This window comes from Pan troglodytes, chromosome 2 (assembly GCF_028858775.2).
Source record: "Pan troglodytes isolate AG18354 chromosome 2, NHGRI_mPanTro3-v2.0_pri, whole genome shotgun sequence".
Taxonomy (NCBI): Eukaryota; Metazoa; Chordata; class Mammalia; order Primates; family Hominidae; genus Pan; species Pan troglodytes.
In genome coordinates, this window is record NC_086015.1 from 131,325,006 (window position 1) to 131,348,345 (window position 23,340).

General features: G+C 44.0%; 1 protein-coding gene across 1 annotated transcript in view; it reads right to left on the reverse strand.

Annotated features, from left to right (window-relative positions):
• RUVBL1 (RuvB like AAA ATPase 1) overlaps window positions 1-23,340 on the reverse strand; it is a 42,789-nt gene that overhangs the window by 14,381 nt on the left and 5,068 nt on the right. The window contains exons 3-8 of the mRNA NM_001246529.1: window positions 17,502-17,634; window positions 9,410-9,561; window positions 6,197-6,286; window positions 5,234-5,383; window positions 3,520-3,583; window positions 1,938-2,136 (exon numbers count right to left, since the gene is read on the reverse strand). Of these exons, the coding sequence (NP_001233458.1) occupies window positions 1,938-2,136; window positions 3,520-3,583; window positions 5,234-5,383; window positions 6,197-6,286; window positions 9,410-9,561; window positions 17,502-17,634 (788 nt within the window). The remainder of the gene's footprint in view (window positions 1-1,937; window positions 2,137-3,519; window positions 3,584-5,233; window positions 5,384-6,196; window positions 6,287-9,409; window positions 9,562-17,501; window positions 17,635-23,340) is intronic.

Sequence of the window (23,340 nt, forward strand, 5' to 3'; positions counted from 1 at the left end):
TGTCAGGCTTCAGCCTGGCCTAGCCAAGGCTAAGCAAGTCCAGACAGCCACAGGCATGCCAGGCATACCAGCCATAAGGCCCACATGCATCTGTCTCCAGAAGCTGCCCAAGTAGCCATGCTGGATCTGGCACACACTTTCTCTCCAAGACTTAGGAAGCACTTATGACAGTGGTCTTGTCTAGAGAGCATCACGGACGGGGATTCAGAGTAGCTACAAGATGCTGCCACATGGACTTGAATCACGCATTCAATTCCTAATTGCAAGTGAAAGAAACCACCTGAGGGGGAAGGGCTGTTGCTATACTGCAGTGCTCACAGCACTACAGAACCCCCATTGTGGGGCTTACCCAGAGCCAGCAACACCAGAGTTTGCATGTTTTTTTTTTTTTTAATTATTTTTAGAGATGAGGTCTCACTGTTGTCCAGGTGGGAGTGCGATAGCTATTCACAGGTGCAATCATTGCACACTACAGCCTTAAACTCCTAGCCTCAAGCAATCTTCCCGCCTCAGCCTCCCAGAGAGTACACTATAGGTGCATACCACTGTGCCCAGCTTGGACAGTCTTAATAATAAAGCTTCTCTATTAAAAGCAAACTAAAATCTTAGATAGGGCCCACCATCATTCAGAGCTGAGTTAGGCAAATCAGCAGTTTTTATTTCAAACTCAGTTTGGCTCCAGCTGTGTCCTGAGATACTCACGGGCCACAGGGTGTCTTTCTAACTCCCACTGCCTCCACTGCCCTGAGCATGCAGCCTCAGGGACTTTGTCCCCACACTACTCTATTGCAGGCTTGAAAACAGGCCCCTCATCACCCACCTTTGTGCTCCCAGCACTGCAGAGACCAGGCACTAATGTTTAAACAGTATCACAGAAAACCAAAAGAGCAATAAAACTACCAGGTACTGGGAATACTGACACTGGGCTTGAGAGATGGGAAGATGGGGTGTTCTCCAGGACCACGAGCATGGAGAGTGCTTAGGAGAAAAAGCAACCGCAGGAAAGTTCCTGGCCCAGCTTTGGGCCAATCTTGGCAGGATGAGCACCGTATGAACACTTGTCTTCCAGGGGTCAACATCTGCCCTTCCCAAAGGCAGGCCAAAGGGATGGGAAGGAGTGGAGCGGGAGGATGGAAAGACACCAGTGTGGTTCAGAGGTCTGGGATAGAAAGAAAATGCTGGGGCCGGGCGTGGTGGTTCATGCCTGTAATCCCAGCACTTTGGGAGGCCGAGGCGGGCAGATCACGAGGTCAGGAGATCAAGACCATCCTGGCTAACACGGTGAAACCCTGTCTCTACTAAAAATACAAAAAAATTAGCCAGGCGTGGTGGTGGGCAACTGTAGTCCCAGCTACTCGGGAGGCTGAGGCAGGAGAATGGTGTGAACCCGGGAGAGGTGGAGCTTGCAGTGAGCCAAGATCGCGCCACTGCACTCCAGCCTGGGCGACACAGCGAGACTCTGTCCCCAAAAAAAAAGAAAGAAAATGCTGGTTTTGTTATCAGAAGGAGCTGGGTTCTTATCCTGTCTTTACAATGAGGGACAAGTTATGATTCCAGTTTCCTTATTTGAAAAATGACGCCAATAATGCCTACCTCTCAGAGCGCAGATGAAGACTGAAGACGTTCATGTGTAAAATGTCATCAAAGGCTAGCCCTGTCTGATCTCACCTTTGTACACTCCAATTGAATGACCAAATTGTAGTATCACACCCCAAAGATCACGTGGGAGACCCTCCTCATGAGTGACAGGACAGCTGCTGCCTTTGGTGACTAGGGAAATGAGGCCAGAGGCAAGCCACTTGGCACATTTTCCCTCAAAAACAACATGACCTCCCCTCATCCCTGTCCCACCTCATGGGGTTTGGAGAGATCCTGAGGAACAAATGAGCCCAGATGGAAGTTAAAAAAGCCTTGTGGCTGGCAGGCAGCCATCCTACCTGATGACACAGTTGCCTCGGTTGGATGCAAAGATGACGATGGGAGCGATAGAAGACTCCAGGGCGCGGTGCAGGTAGGTGAAGCACTCAATGTCCAGCATGTGGACCTCATCAACAAACAGCACACCCGGGACCAGCTCAGCAATGCCCTGGTCGATGTACTTGTTCACCACCTTATTAATCTCCCCTCGAAGTTTGTCTAGGAGATGCAAGGATGGGCAGGCAAGGTCAGCACAGGGCTGGGGGAGACTATCGCCTTTTCTCCTCCACCTGAATTCAATCCAAACCCACGCTAGGAGCCTAGTTTTCCTACTAGCTATGTGATCCCAGACAGGGTGTGTCCCCACTCCAGGTTTCAGTGTCGTCATCTGAACACAGTGATAATCATACCTAAAAGGTCACAAAATTGGCAGCCTCCCCCAAAAGATGGGTTTGGTTAAATGTAAAAAGGTTGCACAGGTGTTCTGCATGGGAATCCCTTCACAGCACACGCTCACTGCTGTCACACTCCCTACCATGCCTTATCACTTCCCACATACCCAATCTAGCTCTGTCTGATCTGGGAGACATTGGAGTTTGGGAGCCCTGGGTGAAATGAGTTTTCACATGCAAATTTACCTGTTCTATACTCAGTAAATGACCCTTTCTTTTGGTCCCATACAACAATGCTTAGGTTAATTAAGTTTCAATCAAGTGCCTGGACTAAGGAAGTGGGTGCTTTTAGAATCCTGAGCAGAAACCTTTGAGGAATGAAAGGCTCTGAAGAAAGGCCCAATCTCAGAGCTCCTAGAGGGATGAGTCTCTCAAAAGTTACATAACCCAGCTAAGGTCTCAGTGCTCATTTTCCAAACCAGCTCCTGTGTTATCATCAGGAGGGAGCAGCTCACAAATAGAAAACTGGAAGATCTGAGGCAGCGTCTTCCACCAAAGGCAAGAGGCAGGGATTGTCCAAAGAGGATGCACACCGAAAACCGTGTGAAAAGAAGGAAACTGCTTCTGACAACTCGAACAGAAAGGTCTCAGATTGCTGCCCTGGCTTAAACTTTAAAGACAATATTTGCTTTAATGTTTAACTAACATCTTAAGGTGACGAAACTGTAGGTGGAATTAGAAAAAAAACAGCAACAGGAAAACTGGGAAGAGCAGCAGGTTAAATAAAGGTTCACAGGGGAGCAGCAGCAGTGTCCCCTGTGGAGCTCTGGGAAGTGCCCACAAACTGGGCAGGGCAGTATGTGGAGCTGGTCTGTGGAGCTGCCCTGTGCTCTACTAGGGAGGGGGCTGACAGCCCCAAGGCTCCAGAGCCTGTGCTCCAGCAGAGCTGGGCGACACAAATCCATATTTCTGGGGCCTCATAGGGGCCAGAAACTGTGACTGCAGTGGGGCAGAGAGCACACAGTGTGCTGTATGGCTGCCTAAATGCCGCCAGAAACTTAGGCTAGAGTCAAGCTCTAAGCTATGAGGAAGAAAGAACTGTTCTGAGGCATTTCCTCAGGGCGGATGTGCTCACAGAGCCGCAAGAGCATCTCAGAATATGGGGCCCTTCGCCCTGCCCCTTGCTCACAGGGCACACTGGTTCTCCTACCTGTGATTTCTGTCTTCTTTGGCTTCATTAGCTGGCCCATCATGGACAGGATATCTTGTCCCCCCTGCATAAGAGAAGACTTAGAGTCAGTGCTGCTTTCTAAGGTGACTACAGAAGCCTCATCCCCCTGCATCCCACTCATCAACTCAACATGGGATCCTGAGGTATGGAGACCCCTCCTCAAAGCCTGAGGAGCTTCTAAACACAGAGGAATTTTTAGAGGTTCCCCTGACCTGTAAGAATCAAACAAAATCCTTTCATGGCAAGTATAAGCTCCGTGGGGCCTGCCCAGCCTCCTTTTCCAGCCCTATCTTTTTCCAACCCCTTGTTCCTTGATTAGCCACACAAGACTACCAGCCCTGCCCTGGACACCCCCAAGCTTTTTTATGACTCAATGCTTTTGAGTCTATTCCATCTGCCAGGAATGCCATTCTCCTTCCTAGGAAGTTCCCAGTCATTAAAGTTCAAGTCAAATGCCCTCTAGGGAGCATCTGACCCTAACCGGACTCAGGACTTCCTCCAAATGTTCCTGTGCCTTTGGGGACACATGGACTATAAGAGTAAGTATAAAGAGCAAGTATAAATATACCATGATTATATTGCTGTGCCTCCTCTCACTAGATTTGACCACAGGCTTGTATCAGCCTAGTCCTTACTTTACTTGGAGCTGATCATGGCTGACTCCGTAACAGGTTCACCACTCACCTGCATCCTCCTGCGGGCTCCTAACAGTGCAGTCAGCAAGAGGAAGAGGCTGGTGTTTGGTCATTTGTTCAGCATTTAGTGATCACCTGTTGGTTACCAGGCCCTGAGACACAGAAGGGCTCACTAAATGCTGAATAGCTAAAGGCAGCAAATGTTTCCTGTCTGGTCCTCAAAACTGCCTTGCCAAGTAGGAGGGAACTCAAAACCGAACCCTAAACCACAGAAAACCCAGAGACCCAAAGTGACAAATTAACCAAGCTGGTCAGTGATGGAGCAACACAGTTCCTGACTTCTGACTCCCAGCCCAGCACTCTTCTCAGGTCAAGGGCTCCCAGGAGGTCAGTTTGGGGATGGCCATTTCACCAACCAAGGGGACCTGTTGGTCCAAGATGAGTCTTCAGTAATCTCTTGACCAAAGCTCCAAGGAACAAAACACCCACGGATCAAATTTCAAGTCAGAAAACAAACTATTCCCTAATAGTGACTATTCACTATTTCCTAGAAATGTCATATAGTGATAACATCCTTTCCTGCATTTTACTAGTCAAGGCATAAGTATCCATCTGTATGAGAAGCAGACAACAGTACCAGCTCAAAGCTAAAACACTGTGGCTTTTGCTAAGCAGGGGGAAAGAAAGAGCTTTGTTAGGCTTTCTGAAATCCTGTAAAGGGCTCATAGAACACTCCTGCCCTCCTGCCATTAACACCCAGAAAATCCCAGGCGTGAGCCCACTGCTGGAGTGAAGCCATGGAGGAAGCTGGCTAGCTCAGGGCCAGAGGCTTGGCTGGGATAAGAAACAATACACATGAAATCATCTGTGACTAGAGCATTTGAATGGGAACAAAGGAGTCCCTCGTAGCTCATGTCGATGTTAATTGCTGAACATTACAGATAGAAAAGGACCGTCTACCTCAAGAAAGGCAGCAAGACTCTGACAATTCATTCCCAGATCTCCACACACATACAAAAGGGCTAATGTGCCAGGTCACCCAGGCACCGAGGCAGTACCTGGGGCCGCGCATTAGCCACATCCAAGTCATGCAAGGTCACATCTTGGATGATTTCTTTCTTTTTGTGCACATCCCCTTTTGGCAAGGGGACATACTCTTCAGCTTCAAGGTCGAATTCTGTGGCATAGGTATCACACCTGCCCTGCCTCTGCAAAAAGAGAGAAACATGAGTGCCTGGTAAGTTTTCACTGCCAAGTCCCTAAATGGCACAGGGCTAAGTGAGATAAAGGTCTCAGTTCCCACTGCAGGCCTGACAGCCTACTTGACAAACTCCAAATATGCCCCACTCCCCTGCTGCCAAGAGAAGGGAGCTATCTGCTCATCGCTGGGCTCCAAAAACTGGGTTGAAAAACACCTGATACTTTCTCCCAAAATCCTTTTTCCCTTCTTTCTTTTAACTGTATGCAATTCCTGATAAAGGCCAAATCCAGTAGATTAACTGGAGGCAGAGGAGCTGCTCAGACTCTTTTGTAGGTGGATGATTTATTGTATGATATGAAGTATTATGCCCATCCATTAAACAGTGAGGAACACTGTACAGGACCCTGAAAATCAGATAGAAAAGAATGCCAACGAATGCAGCGTTCCTTCCCACATGCATATATCTTGGGAAGAAAATACCAAAGAGATAAAAGGAAGATTAAATACACTGCACATTTCAATTTGAAAGTGACTAAAGTTGTTTTGGTTTCTCACCCTGTCCTCCCCCTCTGAACAGGTTTTAGTATTTTTTCTAACAGACTATCTGTTTTAATCGCGACAAGGTTAAAGAATGAAGATAAAGGGAAGGCAAACTTTATTATACATAAAGGGCCACTAGTTGACCTTCCATCAGCCTCATAACAGACACCAGCCCCTCCCCACACACCCCACACCCTCTGAAGAAAGCAACTCCCTTGTCACTTAGGTCTTCTCATGGCAAACAAATCAGGGACAATGCTGTGTCCCAGGAAGGCATTACCTTCACGGCCCCACTGTTGGCTTCAATGTAAATCACATCTCCAGCTTCTACTCGCTCTTTCTGCAAACTTTCAAAAATGCTGGGGTCCAGCTAAAAAAAAAAATGTAAATCAGAAGTGTAATACATATTCCATTTCCTTCTGACACCATGTAAGGTACCTTTCCGTAAGGGATCTGAGGTAGCTGGCAGGTGCATGGAGAAAGCCTGTTTTGCGTGTGCATGAATACTGGGACCTGCAGGAGTGTGAATGCATGAGTACCACACAACAGACTGGCTGGGGGACTAAGCACACCAGGGAGAAAATAGGGGGGCCAGCATACCTGCATCCCTATGTAACGAGCATGAGAGGGACACAGGGGACACGTACTCTCCTCTTTCCCTTGATTCCAAAGGCTGTAAACTGGCAGCAGCGCTTTTATAAGGATGGTCCTGGCTGCCGCGAGACGGGTGGGCCCAGCCCCCACTGTCCACAGGACCACAGGCCCTATCACCCCTCTTGAAATCATCATCTCTACTTCACTCCTTCATTTGCCTCACCTCAGGTGGGGTGGAACTTTCCACAACTGAAGTACCTGCCAGCACCTGCTTACCAATCTCAAAGCTGGCATCTTGCAGGGCCTTTGATTTTGGATAAGGTTCTCAGTTCTAAGTTTCCTCATCTATACAACAGCACCCAGGTGCAATCACAGATGTATACAGTAATTCAAAGAAAAGCATAAATGAGAATCTTTCCCAAGCCTTTTGACTCACATCCCAGTGTTTGTGCCCTTGGGTCTGCCTGCTTATATCTCCAGGAAAGGAAATGAGCAGATTTGCGGAACTGTTGCTTTTCTCCAGATTCTGGTGACCCTCAGTGATTAATATTCTAGGACAGCTGCCTTTGTAAGGATTCTGTAGTTAAACACAAGTTTCTCGAGGTCTTCATGGAGATCTATGTTATACAATGTAGCTATGGTGGAAAAAACACTTGGGCTTTGCCCAAACAAAATTAAAAAGTGAAAACCCAGGACTTGGTGAAAGAAACCAGATACAAAAAAAGACATACGCTGTATGTTCCATTTATATGAAATGTCCAAAAGAAGGCAACCGAAAGTAGATTAGTAGTTGCTGAGGGCTATAGTTGGAATGGGGAATGACTGTAAATGAGCAGGAGGATTCTTTTTGGGGCGATGAAAATGTTCTGAAATTAAGATTGTGGTGATTGTACAACTGTGAAAATACATTAAAATTCCTGGAATTGTATACTTAAAATGGGTGAGTTTTATTTAAAATGCTATCTCAATAAAGCTTTTAAAAAACTACCCCCACAGCAGCAAACCCAGGGTTCTGCCTCTCCTTAGCTGGGTCGGGACGGCAGCCCCTGGCAGAACTGCTGTGAGTCTGCGCGCCTAAGGACAAAAGTGGGTGAGGCCCCCAGGTAAGGCCTGGCAGGAAGGGGTCATGAGTACTAATGGCGTTCTCGTTGCTAGAACTCAGAAGACTCCTTCAGACTTGAATATCCACCAAGTATTTGAGCACCTTCTATCCAAATATCTTGTACATATTCTAAAAATACCTAAAAGTATTCATTTTGGAAGAAAAATTTCATCTTCTCCTCTACATTATTTTTGTAAAGAAACTGTACAAAGCAGTGTTACAAATAGCTGAAATTTAAACTGTATGCCTTATTTTATCTGTCCTACATTGGAGAATATACTTCTTTTTTGCCTCAAGCATTTTTATACCAGTTAATTTCCCAAATGAATTGACTGAAGATGTAATTACTGGAAAGGTGGCAGATGCTACTGAGAAATCTAATTAATTCAGAATGGAAGTGACGAGGGGTAGGTATAAAAGAGATATTTGCAGAGGCAAGTTCCTGAGATAGAAACCCTGTTAGGAAAAAGAAAAATGGCCCTTTGAAGAAGTGACATTTTTATGATCTCCATAAAGCAGTGACCAAGAAACAACCTTAGAGAATCAAAGAACCATAAAATCGTAGAACAGAATAAAAATGGAGAAATTATATGGTCAATCTCCTGCAGTTTATAGATGAGAAAACTGAGTCCCAGAGAGCTCAACTGACTTCCAAAGGTCACACAGCAAGCTGGTGGGTAGACAGTACAACGGTTAGGACTCAGAGGGTCAGCTCTGCCACATGACTGGCTGGATGATCCCAGGATAACCATGTAACCTCTTTATGAGCCTTCATCTGTTAACATGAGGAAAATTATACACACATACACACATGCAAACATATACACATATAAAGTTATGAAGGACAATAAATGTTTGTTGAAGCACTTAGCCCAGGCCTGACACATACAATAAATGAGAGCTATAATGATAATATTTGTTAATAATAATAAGGCAAAGCCTAAAATCCAGACTGCTCCATTTCTCCAAGTGAAGGCTCTCACGATAACATTAACAGCTATCATTCATTAGGTAACTAGGTGCCACACCCAAAGCCATAACCCTGAAAGACAGGCAATTATTATTCCCATTCAACAAATAAAGAAACTACTACTCACAGATTAATGCCACACAGTTGTAAGTAACAAAGCCAGGGATTCCTTAAGGACTTAGACTCCAAAACTCATGCTCTTCCCCTAGAAACTCTACTGCCTCCATCCTAAAGACTTACAGGACAGGTGGCTGAGGACTGTCTTTGAGCGCTATCCAGTGTCACCATTCTGGCCTCTCCACAAAGCCCTGTACTAAGCAGAACCAGCCACTGAAGCGACCACAGGTTCCTGACACAAGCAACTGCAGTCAGGATTCTGCATGTGGCCCCTGGGAAGCCCATCCATCATCTTTATACAACTCTTATTTGATTACTCAATGCTGTTTCTTTCTATGAGCATGGGCACTGATAACTGGAAAAATTAATGCCCAGGTTCAGACCCAGCCCAGGGTATTTGATGCATGGTCATAATATGGGACATGGGATGGCAGAGGCAGTTTCTTGACTTAACCACACAGCTCACATTTTAACATGCAGAGTTTCCTAGGAGTAAGTAAGAAAAGAGCTATCTTCCTTGAGTCCTCCTATGTGCAAGCCCTATGCTAGGTACCGCTTTATACACACAATATCCTCAACCAGTTCTGTAAGAAATCAACACCTGCAGTGCACAGGTCAGGAAACTGGGATGCAGACAGGTTACACCACCTGCCCAAAGCCACACAGTGCTGGGAGAGTCAAGGGAAAAGAGGCCACAAACATGTACTCACTTTCAACTGTTTGGTTCCTTTGGCTGTTTTGAGTCCTATGATCACATGGCTAATGGTTTTGCCATATCCTCCCATGGGATTCTCTGTCTCACACGGAGTTAGCTCTGTGACTTCACCTTCATAAACTTCCTTGGTCTCCTTTATTCGCAGCCCTGGAAGAGGTGGCAGAGGGGCCATGGTGAGAAGCAGAATCTTTTCTCTCACACTGAGAGCCCAAAACTTCCATGTCACCAGAACTGACAAATCAACCTTAATAATGTACATTCCAGGGTGTCATGATGGGTAAAAAGGCAATACAAACATATCAATGTAAATTAGAGGCACTATTAGAAATGCAACTTTTTTTTTTTTTTTTTTGAGATAGAGTCTCGCTCTGTCGCCCAGGCTGGAGTGCAGTGGCGCGATCTCGACTCACTGCAACCTCTGCCTCCCGGGTTCACTCCATTCTCCTGCCTCAGCCTCCCGAGTAGCTGGGACTACAGGCGCCCGCCACCACGCCCGGCTAATTTTTTTGTATTTTTGGTAGGGACAGGGTTTCACCATGTTAGCCAGGATGGTCTTGATCTCCTGACCTCATGATCTGCCCTCCTCGACCTCCCAAAGTGCTGGGTTACAGGCGTGAGCCACCACACCCGGCCTAGAAATGCAACTTTTTAAGGGAACTTTCTAGGTTCAAATCCAGAACTAGATAGACAAGTTATAATTCTCGAAATTGTCTGCTTCATTTCCAAGGGGGTGAAATTTACCTTTAGCCTTTAATCCAGTCTCTGAACCCACACTATTCTATTCCACCAGAACAGTGGCTATCAAAACTCCTGTAGCCTTGTTTCCTGAATTTCTGACTCTCAAAGGAAATCTTAAAACCAGTGGAATAACTCATTACACACCCTCTGACACTATGAAACCTGAGCAGAACATACTAAAATAATTAGGTATCTATGTCAACAGTGGGTGACACTCAACACTGCCAGGTGTTATGGGCCTCTGGCTCTCACTGCATACTCCAAGAAGAAATACCCAGTTGTCATGCATTATTTGCAGTGTGTTGCTCTACGATTTTCTTTCTTTCTTTTTTTTCCTTTTTCTTTTTTTTTTTTTTTTTTTTGAGATAGAATCTCATTCTGTCACCCAGGCTGGAATGCAATGGTGCGATCTTGGCTCACAGCAAGCTCCGCCTCCTGGGTTCAAGTGATTCTCCTGCCTCAGCCTCCCAAGTAGCTGGGATTACAGGCGTGCACCACCACATCTGGCTAATTTTTGGGGTTTTTTTGTACTTTTAGTAGAGATAGGTTTCACCACATTGGCCAGACTGGTCTTGAACTCCTGACCTCAGGTGATCCACCCACCTTGGCCTCCCAAAGTGCTGGGATTACAGGGGTGAGCTACCATTCCCAGCGGCTCTACAATTTTTCTAAGGCCATAACAACAAAACCAATTTCCAAAGCACCTTACATTAGAATATTGCAAATAAAGGTAAATTTCTCTCCGAATTCTAAACATCATCCACATTAGCTCTTTAATAAACATTTGTTCATTATCCAAGAATCATTAACTTTTAGAATGTGATCTCTATGTTCATTACATGCTTTTGCATATAACGGTTCTGCTTCCTGAACCACTCTTTTTAGCTTAGGCAACTCCTCCTTGCAGACTCAGTTTAAAACTTATCCCCTCCCCCTTCACACATTCTTCTTCCTCATCCTCCAAATTGTCCCCATGGTGACCTGTGTTTCCACTGGCACAGCAGCAGCCCATGGCAATGCCATAACTTGCAGACCTTGCCTACCCCTCTGCAGATTGCCCACACCTGAGCTGAGGGCACAGCACATAGGTAGATAGAGTGAATGGATGAATGAATGAAGTCACTAAGAGTGAAGGGGTTGTCATTAGGCAGATCATCTACTAATAATACCCAAGAAATGAACCTGCAGATACATTTACATGTTCTATATGGTAATGGCCTGAGAACTCTAAGGAGTCAGCCATGTAATGTTATAGCCTGTAACACTGAAACACCCTCAACCTCAGCACTAAAAGCCAGGCATAACTGAACTGTACTGTTAGAAATCAAGACTACCATTAACTTGGGGAAGGAAGGATGGCAACTGGGAGTGGACATGAAGGGTACCTTGGAGTTCTGGCAACATTCCCTTTTTTGATTAGCTGCTGGTTTCACGGGTTTTTACTTTACAATAATCCACCAAGCTATGCATTTATGTTCTGCACACTTTTCTGTACATATGCATAAAATTACCAAGTCTACTTTAAAAAAAAATTTTAAGTAAATAATACCAGTGGGACCCGGTGAAGTAAGACCACTGATGGCCTAAGTTTAGGAAATACTGCTCTAAATCTCTGCTGGAGCCTGTGGTCATGGTTCTCAACCTTTAGGTCCACCTGAGGGGCCCCTATAATGAATCACGCCCTGGCTGTACCCAGACTACTTGCTTCCAAATCCTAGGGGATGGGCCCCTGCCATCACTATTAGTTTAATATTCCCCCCATGATTCCAAAGTGCAGACACAGTTGAGATCCAGTTATCTAAAGAATAAATGAAAAACTATTCAACTCACAAATGTGAAGACATAAACTAGTTCTGATGGCAGGGTGGCTTGATAAGGATTTGGTGTTCTCACCATTAAGCTACCTCCGTTCTGATATGGAAATATTCCAATGGCACTAAGAAACACTACCTATAGTGTCAGGTACGCTCTGTAACTTCTCACTTTTAAATGTGGTCATTATCTTATCATTGGGCTGTTTGCCTTCTCTACCCCAGAAACCCAGTCAGGACAAAGACTCTCAGATATTAAAGTTAAGGAAAAGTTTTACTCTACCTTCATTCTATCTGATAGCCTATAAATGGAAGTTTTGGAATAGCCCCAAAAGAGAGGACCCATTTCATTTGTGCTTTACCAAATTCTTAGTTCCTGAACATTAATCTTAGACAAAAATTCTCCAAACAACATGAATATATCAGAACATTGTGGTAAACTTGGAAAACCCTGTACTTTTAAAGTGAACTTTGATTTTTTAAAATCAAACCTTTATACCCCACAGCGATAAATTCCTTCAAATGGAATGCTTACTTATATTTACTGTTAGATGAATGTGGCATGAAATTCCTCAAGGAGGGGAAGAAAGACATTCCCGTCTCTCACTAGCCCCCACATTTGTTTAGAAGTTGCTCTGTGCTGACAAGCTGGCAGGGGACGTGGGTGACGGACAATGAAACCGGCTGTTAGCCAGGAAAGGGGCTGAGCTGGCGCTATCTCTGGCAACGACAACACAAATGACACAGGTTTCATCTGCTGGCTCAGGTTTCTATATCCCTGACAGGGACCTTCATCACATCAAGGAAATAGCACAGACTCCCTGCTTTTTATTTCTGGTCAGCTTATTGCTTCCTCCCCACCCCCTCTCCCAACTTCACAGAATTCAAAGGCAGAGGAAGATGGGCAGGGTTCCTTTTTGAAGATAGTCAATGGCCTGCCTTTTTATTCTCTGGTAGGATCAAGAAATTTTCTTTTCACCTCGCTGCCATCAAAAGAATGGTACTACTGTCCCCTCCCCTCAAAAATGGCAAATTACAAAACAGATGCCAAGGAACTTATCTCTATTTTTCTGAATTTTAAAGCATTTAAGTTACCTTTAAGCAATGCAAACACATACATCCATGTAAAAGCCAGTTTTCACAGATTTTATCAATATCAGAAAAACATTTTTTAAGTAAATAGAAAGAACATTTAAAAAGAATACTCAAGGACCAGACACGGTGGTTCACGCCTGTAATCCCAGGACTTTGGCAGGCCAAGGTAGGTAGATCATTTCAGCCCAGGAAAGAGATTGCAGTGAGCCAAGATCGTGCCACGTACTCCAGCATGGGCGACAGTGTGACACCTTGTCTCAATTAAAAAAAAAAAAAAAGTACTCAGACATTTGAACTAGTTGTAACATCTTACTGTTCATCTCATCTTTATTATGAGTTAAATAAAACCATGGGCACATGTTTAAAAAAAAAATACTCAGAAGATTTTAAACCTTAAAGGAGTCCTGCGAGTCATTTCCACTGCTATTCCAAATACAACGTAAAAATCCACAAAGTACACTGCATGTAATCACATGGGCTGAACCTTACAGATATAGACGCTGAGCTAAAGAAGCAAGACACAAGGAACACATAAAGTATGATTTAGATAAACTTTAAAAAGGGCAAAATTAAGCCCCATGGTTTAAAGATACACACATGGGGTGTACAAGGTTATGATGATCACATAAACCATTCCCACACAATTATGGCACATTGTGGGTCCCACCTAGGAGAGGAAGGGGTTGTGACCAGGGAGGGACACATGTCTGAGGTGCTGGCCGTGCTCTGTTCCTTCGGTGGTGACTGTATAAGCCTTTACTTCATAATTAATTAATGTTTTACATCCTTCTCTATAAGTTTGTAATATCTCTGTTTAAAACTGGCACTGGGGTGGGTGTAGTGGCTCACTCCTATAATCTCAGCACTCTGTGGGGCCAAGTCAAAAGGATTACTTGAGGCCAGGAGTTCGAGACCACCTGGGCAACATAGTGAGACCCCATCTCTACAAAAACAATATTTTTTTTGAGATGGTGTCTCACTCTGTAGCCCAAGCTGGAGTGCAGTGGCGCAATGTCACCTCACTACAACCACCAACTCCTGGGCTCAAGCGATTCTCATGTCTCAGCCTCCCAATTTTTTTTTTTGAGACAGGGTCTCACTGTTGCCTGTGTTGAAGTGCAGTGGTGTGATTTCAGCTCACTGCAGCCTCGACTTATTCAGGTGATCCTCCCACCCCAGCCTTCCGAGTAGCTGGGACTACAGGCACACGTCACCACACCCAGCTAATTTTTGTATTTTTTGTAAAGACGCAGTTTCACCATGTTCCCCAGGCTGGTCTCGAACTCCTGGGCTCAAGCAATCTGCCTGCCTTTGACTCCTAAAGTGCTGAGATTACAGGCACCACCATGAGCCACCAGGCCTGGCCTCTCTGTAAATTTTTTTTTTTTTTTTTTTTTGAGACAGAGTCTCTCTGTTACCCAGGCTGAAGTGCAATGGCATAATCGCCACTCACTGTAACCTCCACCTCCCGTGTTCAAGCAATTCTCCTGCCTCAGCCTCCCAAGTAGCTGGGATTACAGGCGTATGCCACCATGCCCCACCAATTTTTTGTATTTTTAGTAGAGACGGGGTTTCACCATGTTGGCCAGCCTGGTCTCGAACTCCTGACCTCAGGTGATCCACCAGCCTCGGCCTCCCAAAGTGCTGGGATTACAGGCATGAGCCACCGCACTCGGCTTACATACAATTTTTAAAAAATTAGCTGGGTGTGGTGATGCACACCTGCAGTCCTAGCTACTTGGGAGGCTGGGGCAGGAGGATCTCTTGAGCCCAAGGAGTTGAGCCTGCAGGGAGCTATTGTTACACCACTGCACTTTAGCCCGGACAACAGAGTAAGACCCTGTCTCTAAAAAAAATTTAAAAAGAGAAAAATGTTTTAAAAATAGATAACTTAAATAAAATAGGCACCAAACCCAGGCATGATGGTGTGCACCTATAGCCCCAGCTACTTGGGAGGCTGAGGTGGAAGAATCACTTGAGCCCAGGAGTTAAAGGCCAGCCTGGGCAACAGAGTGAGACCATGGCACTAAAACAAAATAAAATAATTAAAATAAGCACCAAAAAATCCAATACTTCATGGTAAAAATAATATATTTCCAGTCAGAAATACTTTGCAGTTTTAAAAATATTCAAATCGTGGCACTGAGGAAGTGTTAAAATTATAAAATAAAAATAAATATATTCCAAGTAACACAAAATTTAGCCTCTGGACACAGTTCATAATCTCTCTGGTTTAGAACAACAGTCACAAACTTCAATGCTTATGGGGACCTGGTCAGAAGTACCCGCTCAGCTCCGCCTGCTGTGGGAAGGAAAGCTGCTTCAAGGAGGCAGAAATGAGCACTTTATGACACTTCCCTATTGCTAAATATTGACAACTAGCTCCAAATTTATAAAAAAATACTTCATAAACCAAACAACATATGTCTATAGCCCAGACATATTTTTTAGCTAAAGACTTCTGTTTTCATATTTTTTAGCTAAAGACTTCTGGGATTACAGGCATGAGCCGGACACGGTGGCTCATGCCTGTAACCCCAGCACTCTGGGAGGCCAAGGCAGGTGAATCATGAGGTCAGGAAATCAAGACTATCCTGGCCAACATGGTGAAACCCCATCTCTACTAAAAATACAAAAATTAGCTGGGTGTGGTGATGCGTGCCTGTAATTCCAGCTATTCAGGAGGCTGAGGCACAAGAATCGCTTGAACCCAGGAGGCTGAGGTTGCAGTGAGCTGAGATCACGCCACTGCACTCCAGCCTGGCGACAGAGACTCTCTCTCAAAAAAACAAAAAGACTTCTGTTTTCTAACTGCTTCAAAGTCTACCCACTTCTCTCACTCACTCAGAAGAACTTTCCTGAGCACCCACTATGTGCCAGGAACTGCGTCTACAAAGATAAACACTGACCACTGTATCCCCAGGAGACGCTGAGTAAACACCCAACCTGCTCCCTCCCATTCTTCCCCATCTCCAAAAATGGCCAAACCTGGGAATTTTCCTCGACTCCTCTCTTTCTTTCAGCCCCACATCTAACCCTTTAGGAAATCCTGTCAGCGCCACCATGCAAACACACCCAGAATCCAACCACTTTGCACTTCCACTGCCACCACCCTGGTCCAAGCCACTATTTTGTCCTGCTCAGACTCCTCTCTGCCCTCACCCTCCTTACTATCCACTCCCAACCCAGCCGGAGGGGTCTGGTAAAAGCAAAACCAGAGCCCAGGGATACCAGCACTTTCTAACTGCTTCTCCTTTTGTTCAATGTAAAATCAAAAGCTTTAACCATGGCCCTACCTGATCTTACTCCAAAACTGAACTTTTTCATCAGTCTTTTAAGTTTCATCATTTCCTTGAAGTTTTCTGGTAAATTTCCTTCTTAAGAATACTTACTTTGGTTTGACAATGAAAGGGCCTGGAAACTGGTACAGGCACTCTGACTAGTGTTCATAACCCACAACTCAGCAGGCAAATCCTAGAAACATACTTGCACATGTGCACAAAGACACATAAAAGGATGTTCCTAGTAGCCTTGTTTTTAAGAGTAAAAGCTGAAAATAAATCTAAATGTTCAAAAAACAGAAATGGCTTAATAACTGGACTTTTACGTAACAGTTAAAAGAAACAAACTATTTCTATAAGCAGATCTGAGGGAAACTAGGACTTGCCCAGTGCTGTGCCAGCAGAAATGGGGCCAAAAAACTGCCCCAGAAGTCCCAGCTAGCAAAAAGCAAAAATTCAAAAGAGAAGCCATTTTCTTCTCACAGCCAATCTTCAGAGCAACGGCTCTAGAAATGAGACAGATGTCGGATCAAACTACTTCTGCCACTTACTAACGGGGTCCCTAGCAAGTTATTTAACCTTCTGAGACTGCTTCTTCAAATGCGAAATGTAGATTGATAATCTCCCCTCAGGGGAGGGAAGGCCTGGCTCATCACAGGCACTCACTATGATAGCCCGAGGCCCTAAGGGTTAGGCGCCATAAGCCTCTAAGCTCTGCCAGTCCCCACACAGTCTCCTCACTCTATGACAGGCCACAACTCTTCTGGCTCGCCATCCAGGACCAGGGGCATTCTGGCCACATGGCACACAAAGATTCTGGCTTGAGTCCAAAACCTTTTCAGTGGATAGTCATCTCTAATGGCAAAATAAGACTTCCAGGAAAATATGACTCATTAAAAAAACACTTTTAGACACATCTATTTATTGCATGAAGAAGCGCAGGCTCACAGCTGGGGTCCATAGTTGCTCCAATTGCTAACGCACTTCAATGAGAAAAACTGGGGTTTTGTTTTATTTGAAAAATAATGCACTACTAAGTGCCAAAAGAAAAACAGCAGTGCCACGAATACCAGTCATAAAGGCATCTTCACCACAAAGAGGCTTCGGTGCACAGGCTTCAGGAAGTGAGAACAACTCCTCCCACAAATGTGACACTACTTACCAATGGCCCTGCGGAAGTTCTCCATCAGCACCTCTGTCTTCTTGATCTCAGTTGAGTAAACTTCACTCCCCACCATTGGGCAGAAGGGGACCTTACTACCCAGCTCCTGAGCAATAGCCAGAGCCAGAGCTGTCTACAAAAGAAAGCAACAGAAACACAGTTCACAGTCCTGAAAACATGACAGTTCAGAAACACATGCTACAGAACCACCAGGAACTAGGAACAGCTGAACATCTAGTCCTACCATTTAGCATGTTTCACACAATAAATGTTTGATGACTTTTGTGGACAGTCAATTTAAATCATAAATGGCATCTCTTATCTTCCCTATAATTACAAGTTATCATTCACTCAGACTTACCCAGTGCAGGCCCAACTCCAAATGCCTCACATGATCCTCACAACCAGCCTATGAAATAGACACTAGTATTCTCCCCATTTTACACATGAGAAACTGAGAGACATTAAATAATGCAACGTAAGTACCATAATCTAGAAAATGGCAGCGCAGATTTAATCTCTGGCAGCAGGACTCCAAAGATCATGTTATCGTAATTAGAAGAGTCTACTCTTCAGTATCCACAGGGATACCAAAATCCATGGATGTTCAAGTCCTGGTATAAAATGGCAGGGTATTTGCATATAACCTATGCACAAACTCCTGTTACTTTAAATCATCTCTAGATTACATACAATACCTAATAAAATATAAATGCTATGTAAATAGTTATTATATTGTATTTTTAAGTATGTATTATTTTTGTTATTGTATTTTTATTTTTTATTGCTTTTTTCCTGAGTATTTTTGATTTGTGGTTGGCAGAATCCACATACGTGGAACCCACAGATAGGAAGGGCCAACTTTATAGTCATCCAAAATTGTTCTCTCAATATCAACATATGGCTCTGACCGAATTGCTCCGAATACACCACTGGATCTTTGAGATACCTGCTTTCTCTTTTTACAAATACAGGAAAACACCAATCTACAACCCATCAGAAATAATGAAGAAATGAATGAATGGATTGTTCATTTTATGTTATGTAGCCCACAAAGAGTGAAGAAGGATACCTCAAGTAGGATTTTGAAGCTATGAGTTGGTCTTAACAAATTACACTTAAACACGCCCTGTGGTAAACTACAAATTGATTTTTGACAAGATAATTACAGCTGGCAAATGCTAAACAGAACCAGACTTCACAGATGTACGGTCAAATGTCAAGTATGGCAAGCAAATGCTTTAAAGTTGGTACAGAACTGGGCAATGCCATGGCCTTTGAATGCCATTTTCATCTTTCCTCAACTCTGAAACAGGAGCACAAGTAAGGCCAGCTCCCCGGGTATATGGGCTAAGACAGAAAACAAGCTTGTTACTGAAGAACAAAGTGAAACTCTGAGACGGTGTCTTAAAATTAACAGTCAAGGTTCCTCTCAGATTTTCTTTTCTATGACCTTTTGGTGATAGTTTTGAGGTAGTAAAATCTGGTAGAGAATCAGTGTATAGCATAGTATAAAATGCACTAGCCAGGAACAGAAAGATTAGTGCTGGTTCTGCCACTAATTTTCAGTGTGACCTTGGGCACTCAGCAAATCTCAGGTGCCCGATTTCCTCATCTGTCAAATGAAAGTACTAAAGTGCCATGCTAGATCACAAGTGGCAAACTCGTTGCTCACAGCCTGGTTCTGTTTGGCCTGCAGTCTCATGGTGACCTTCAGCAAGGCCGAGCACCTGGGGCTCAAGGCAGACACGCCACAGTGCACCCAGCCACTTCCCTCATCCCCGTTGCCTGCCTCATTAGGCATCTGCACTTGTGAGCTCAAGGCTGACACCTTGAAAACTGGTATTCTTCTAAGAGCAAAGGAAAAAAATCTCTGGAACATGAAAGGGCACAATGAGAGGAGCAGCACTCTAACAGCAGACTCCCCGTGGGGCCACAGGCTGGACAGGACCACCCCTTCCCAGTTACTCCTCTTTCTCTTCCTTGTATCTCTGCCAGCCCCAATTCCCTACCCTCAGTTTTGAACTTCAAAGACAGTGACCACATCCAATTCAATGGCACTCTCCCTCCCTTTAACTAATACAGAAGAGATGAACATACTTCCATTAAAATATGATAAATACTTGGTTAAAAAAAAAAAAGCTTCATGTGTGTCTTGCTTCCTCCATTTAAAGACTTCCAGAGGGAAAGTATATGATATGGCTACTATTCCTACACCTACTACAGAGTGCTGCATAGACCTCATCGAATCTCCCCAACTAGCCTATGACCTTGATCATCTAGTTTGTATTTTATAGATTAAGAAACAAACTCAAAAGTTACCAACACACCCAAGGTCAAACCGCAAGCAGCAGCACCAGGATGCAAACCCCAATCTCCAAAGCCATTTTTTTTTTGTACTCACCCCATGTGAGTGACAAGTGGCACAAAAAAGAGGTTGTTGCCAAAAGAAGGTTGAAGAAATCTCTATTTTTCAATCTCATCTGAATATCTCCTTTTTCTAAAACCCAAACCCATTATTAACAGTGTGAGGTCCTCAAGAGTGGAAATGCATATGAACCATGCATTTGCATCTCTAAAATAAGCAGTATTTCTGCCTGTCACCCAGGTAAGTTGCCTAAACTTTGGGATCCTGCAGCAAACCATTAAGCAGAAGTCACCAAATTCCTTCATACACATTGGAAGGGAGTGGACAAACTTATAAGGTAATACCACAGTGCTGAGCACTTCTCATATTTCCTGGGAGGAAAGCAATACAATATCACCAAAAAAAATGAAAGACATATGCTTCTAGCAATATGGCACACTGGGTCCACTGAAAACCTCTCCTCTTATAAAACACCTAGAATTGAATAAATAATAACATTCAGAGCAGTAAACTATTTGCCTTGAAAGTTCAGAGACTATAGATACAGGAAAGCTCAGCAAGGTATAGCACTTGAGATAGAAACCCCTGAATAAAACCGGGACTGGGCGCAGTGGCTCACGCCTGCAATCCCAGCACTTTGGGAGGCCAAGGCAGGTGGATTGCTTGAGCCCAGGAGTTCAAGACCAGCCTGGGCAAAATGGCGATACCCCATCTCTACGAAAACTACAAAAATTAGCCAAGGCGTGGTGGTGTGCACCTGTAGTCCCAGCTACTCAGGAGGCTGAGGTGGGAGGACCACCTGAACCCAAGAGGTAGAGACTGCAGTGAGCCGAGATCACTGCACTCCAGCCTGGGTAACAGACCACTGCACTCCAGCCTGGGCGACAGACTGAAACTGTCTCAAAAAACAAACAAACAAAAACATTACAATTTAAAAAAAACCATAAAAGAGGACTCTTGAAGGGCCACACATGAGTAAAAAAGGTGGGCCATAACAAAATACATCTGGGAGCCAGGCACAGTGGCTCACGCCTGTAATCCCAGCACTTTGGGAAGCCAAGGCAGGTGGATCACCTAAAGTCAGGAGTTCGAGACCAGCCTGACCAACATGATGAAACCCCATCTCCACTAAAAATACAAAAATTAGCCAGGCACCTGCAATCCCAGCTACCCAGGAGGCTGAGGCAGGAGAATCGTTTGAACCTGGGAGGCAGAGGTTGCAGTGAGCCAAGATCACGCCACTGTACTCCACCCTGGCCAAGAGAGCAAGACTTCATCTCAAAAAAAAAAAAAAGACATTATAACTTGTAACAATTTATGCAGTGTGTAATCTTTGATTGCATTTTGATATTCTGGTGTTTTTTAAAAAGCCAAAAACTGAAACAACTTGGAAAGATGTTTTCTGATTTCTATCACCTATATTTTCTTTTCATTAAAACAATTTAACTTCGTTGTCTTTGAAAGCACATTTGTTAACTGCTCATGGAATCATATGATGAGCTGCCAGGCTCCTTCATCTTTGTGATTTCTCTACCGCAGTGGATATGGTTACCTACTCCTTTCTTTTAAGGTTCTCCTTTCTTGGTTCCTGAGACACCATTCTCTCCCTGGCTCTGCTCCTCATTTTTTAAAAATTAATTAATTTAATTTTTAATTGACAAAAATTGGGGGAATATAATAGCATTAGCAAGGTGGGTCTGATGATGGCATCGTGGTCATGTAGGAAGACATCCTTACAACTTACTGTCAAGTGGTTCAGAAATAAACTAGAGAAAAAGCAAATGTCACAAAATATTTATAACTGGCTATCTAGGTATAGGGTATAGAGGGGCTCATCACACTATTCTTTCAAGTTTTTTGTAGGTTCCAAACTTTTCAAAATGAAAAGGAAAAAAATATTCAATAGATTGGATTAATCAGTCACTTAATCATAGCTTAAGAGACAATTAGACCGGAACAAAGATCTAAAAGAAATTACCCATAATTTAGCAGAGTCAAAAAGATAACAAATATGAGAGGCTAAAAGACAAAGAGGCCAAAACGAGAAGCTCTAGCCCAGGGTTTCTCAGCTTGACTCCATGACGTTTGTGGCCAGATAATTCCTTATTATGGAAACTGCTCTGTGCACTACAGGATGTTTAGTAGCATCCCTGGCCTCCACCCACTAGATGCCAGTAGCACCCCCAACCAAGTCGTGAGAACCAAAAATGTCTCCAGACATTGTCAAAGTCCCCTGGGAGGGCAAAACTGCCCCAGGTTGAAAACCACTGCAATCTTAACCTCATCTCAGTGGAGTTCCAGAAGGAGAGAACAAAGAGAATGGGGAAAGGCAATAGCTGAAGAGATTAACGCTGACAGTTGTTTTTTTTTTTTTTTTGAGATGTAGTCTTGCTCTGTCACCCAGGCTAGAGTGCAATGGCGTGATCTTGGCTCACTGATACCTCCGCCTCCCGGGTTCAAGCGATTCTCCTAAGGCTGACAATTTTCCAGAATTGAGGAGAGACATAATACTCAGATTCAAGAAGCACAATTAGCATTAAGCATGATAAACAAAAATTAATCCACACTGACATATAATAGTGAAACACCAAACCCAAAAATATCTCAAAAACATGCAGAAAGAAGACTCAAAACCCTCAAAATTAGACTTCTCAAAAACAACAGAAGCCAAAGGAGCAAATAACATTGAGAGAGAAGTACTGTGAACAGTACTGAAGAAAATATCTGTCAACTGAATTATACAGCCAACATAACTCTTTTTCAAAACAAGGGCAACATAATGAATGCAAACGTGAGAGACTTTCCCACCAACAAACTTCTAGAAGAAATTTCTAAATTATTTACTTTAGGAAGAAGAAAAATGGAGGGAAAGAGAAGGTCTAAGATATAAGGAATAGCAAGCAAATAAATGGTAAATGCACCGGACAAGCTAATGTTGCCTGGAGAGAGGTTAACTGAAGCTCACATCTGTATGGCACTTTACAGTTTAAAAAACTGTTCACAATTTGCTTTTATATAGGAAGAGAAAAAACTGTTCATAAATATAGCACTTCTTCCTCTTGTAAGATACCAATATAAGATACACAATCAGTAATCATTTCAAAATTATAATGCAAGTCATTATCTTACAACCGATCAGTTTAATAATTGCTTGAAATAGGTAGAGTATGCTTTTGCTTAGAAAAGTTAAGGGACCTGCCTCAGGTCTCATAGCAAGTCAATACCAGAGCTGGAATTTAAAGCCCATTTCTTTTCACACACAACCCCAAGCTCCTACTTGCCCACATCAAGTGGCCCTTTTGAAGAATAAGCAAGCTCAAATTGGGAACTCTGGCGAGTTTCAAGTATCCGGCCAGTCCCCTCACGAATCCCAAGAAGCCACACGGTGTCCTCTGCCTGAAAGGCCCTTATCTTCCCTGCAAAGCCAAATCCTCTCCCAGCTCTGAAGGGAAAATGTCAAGTCTCAACCCT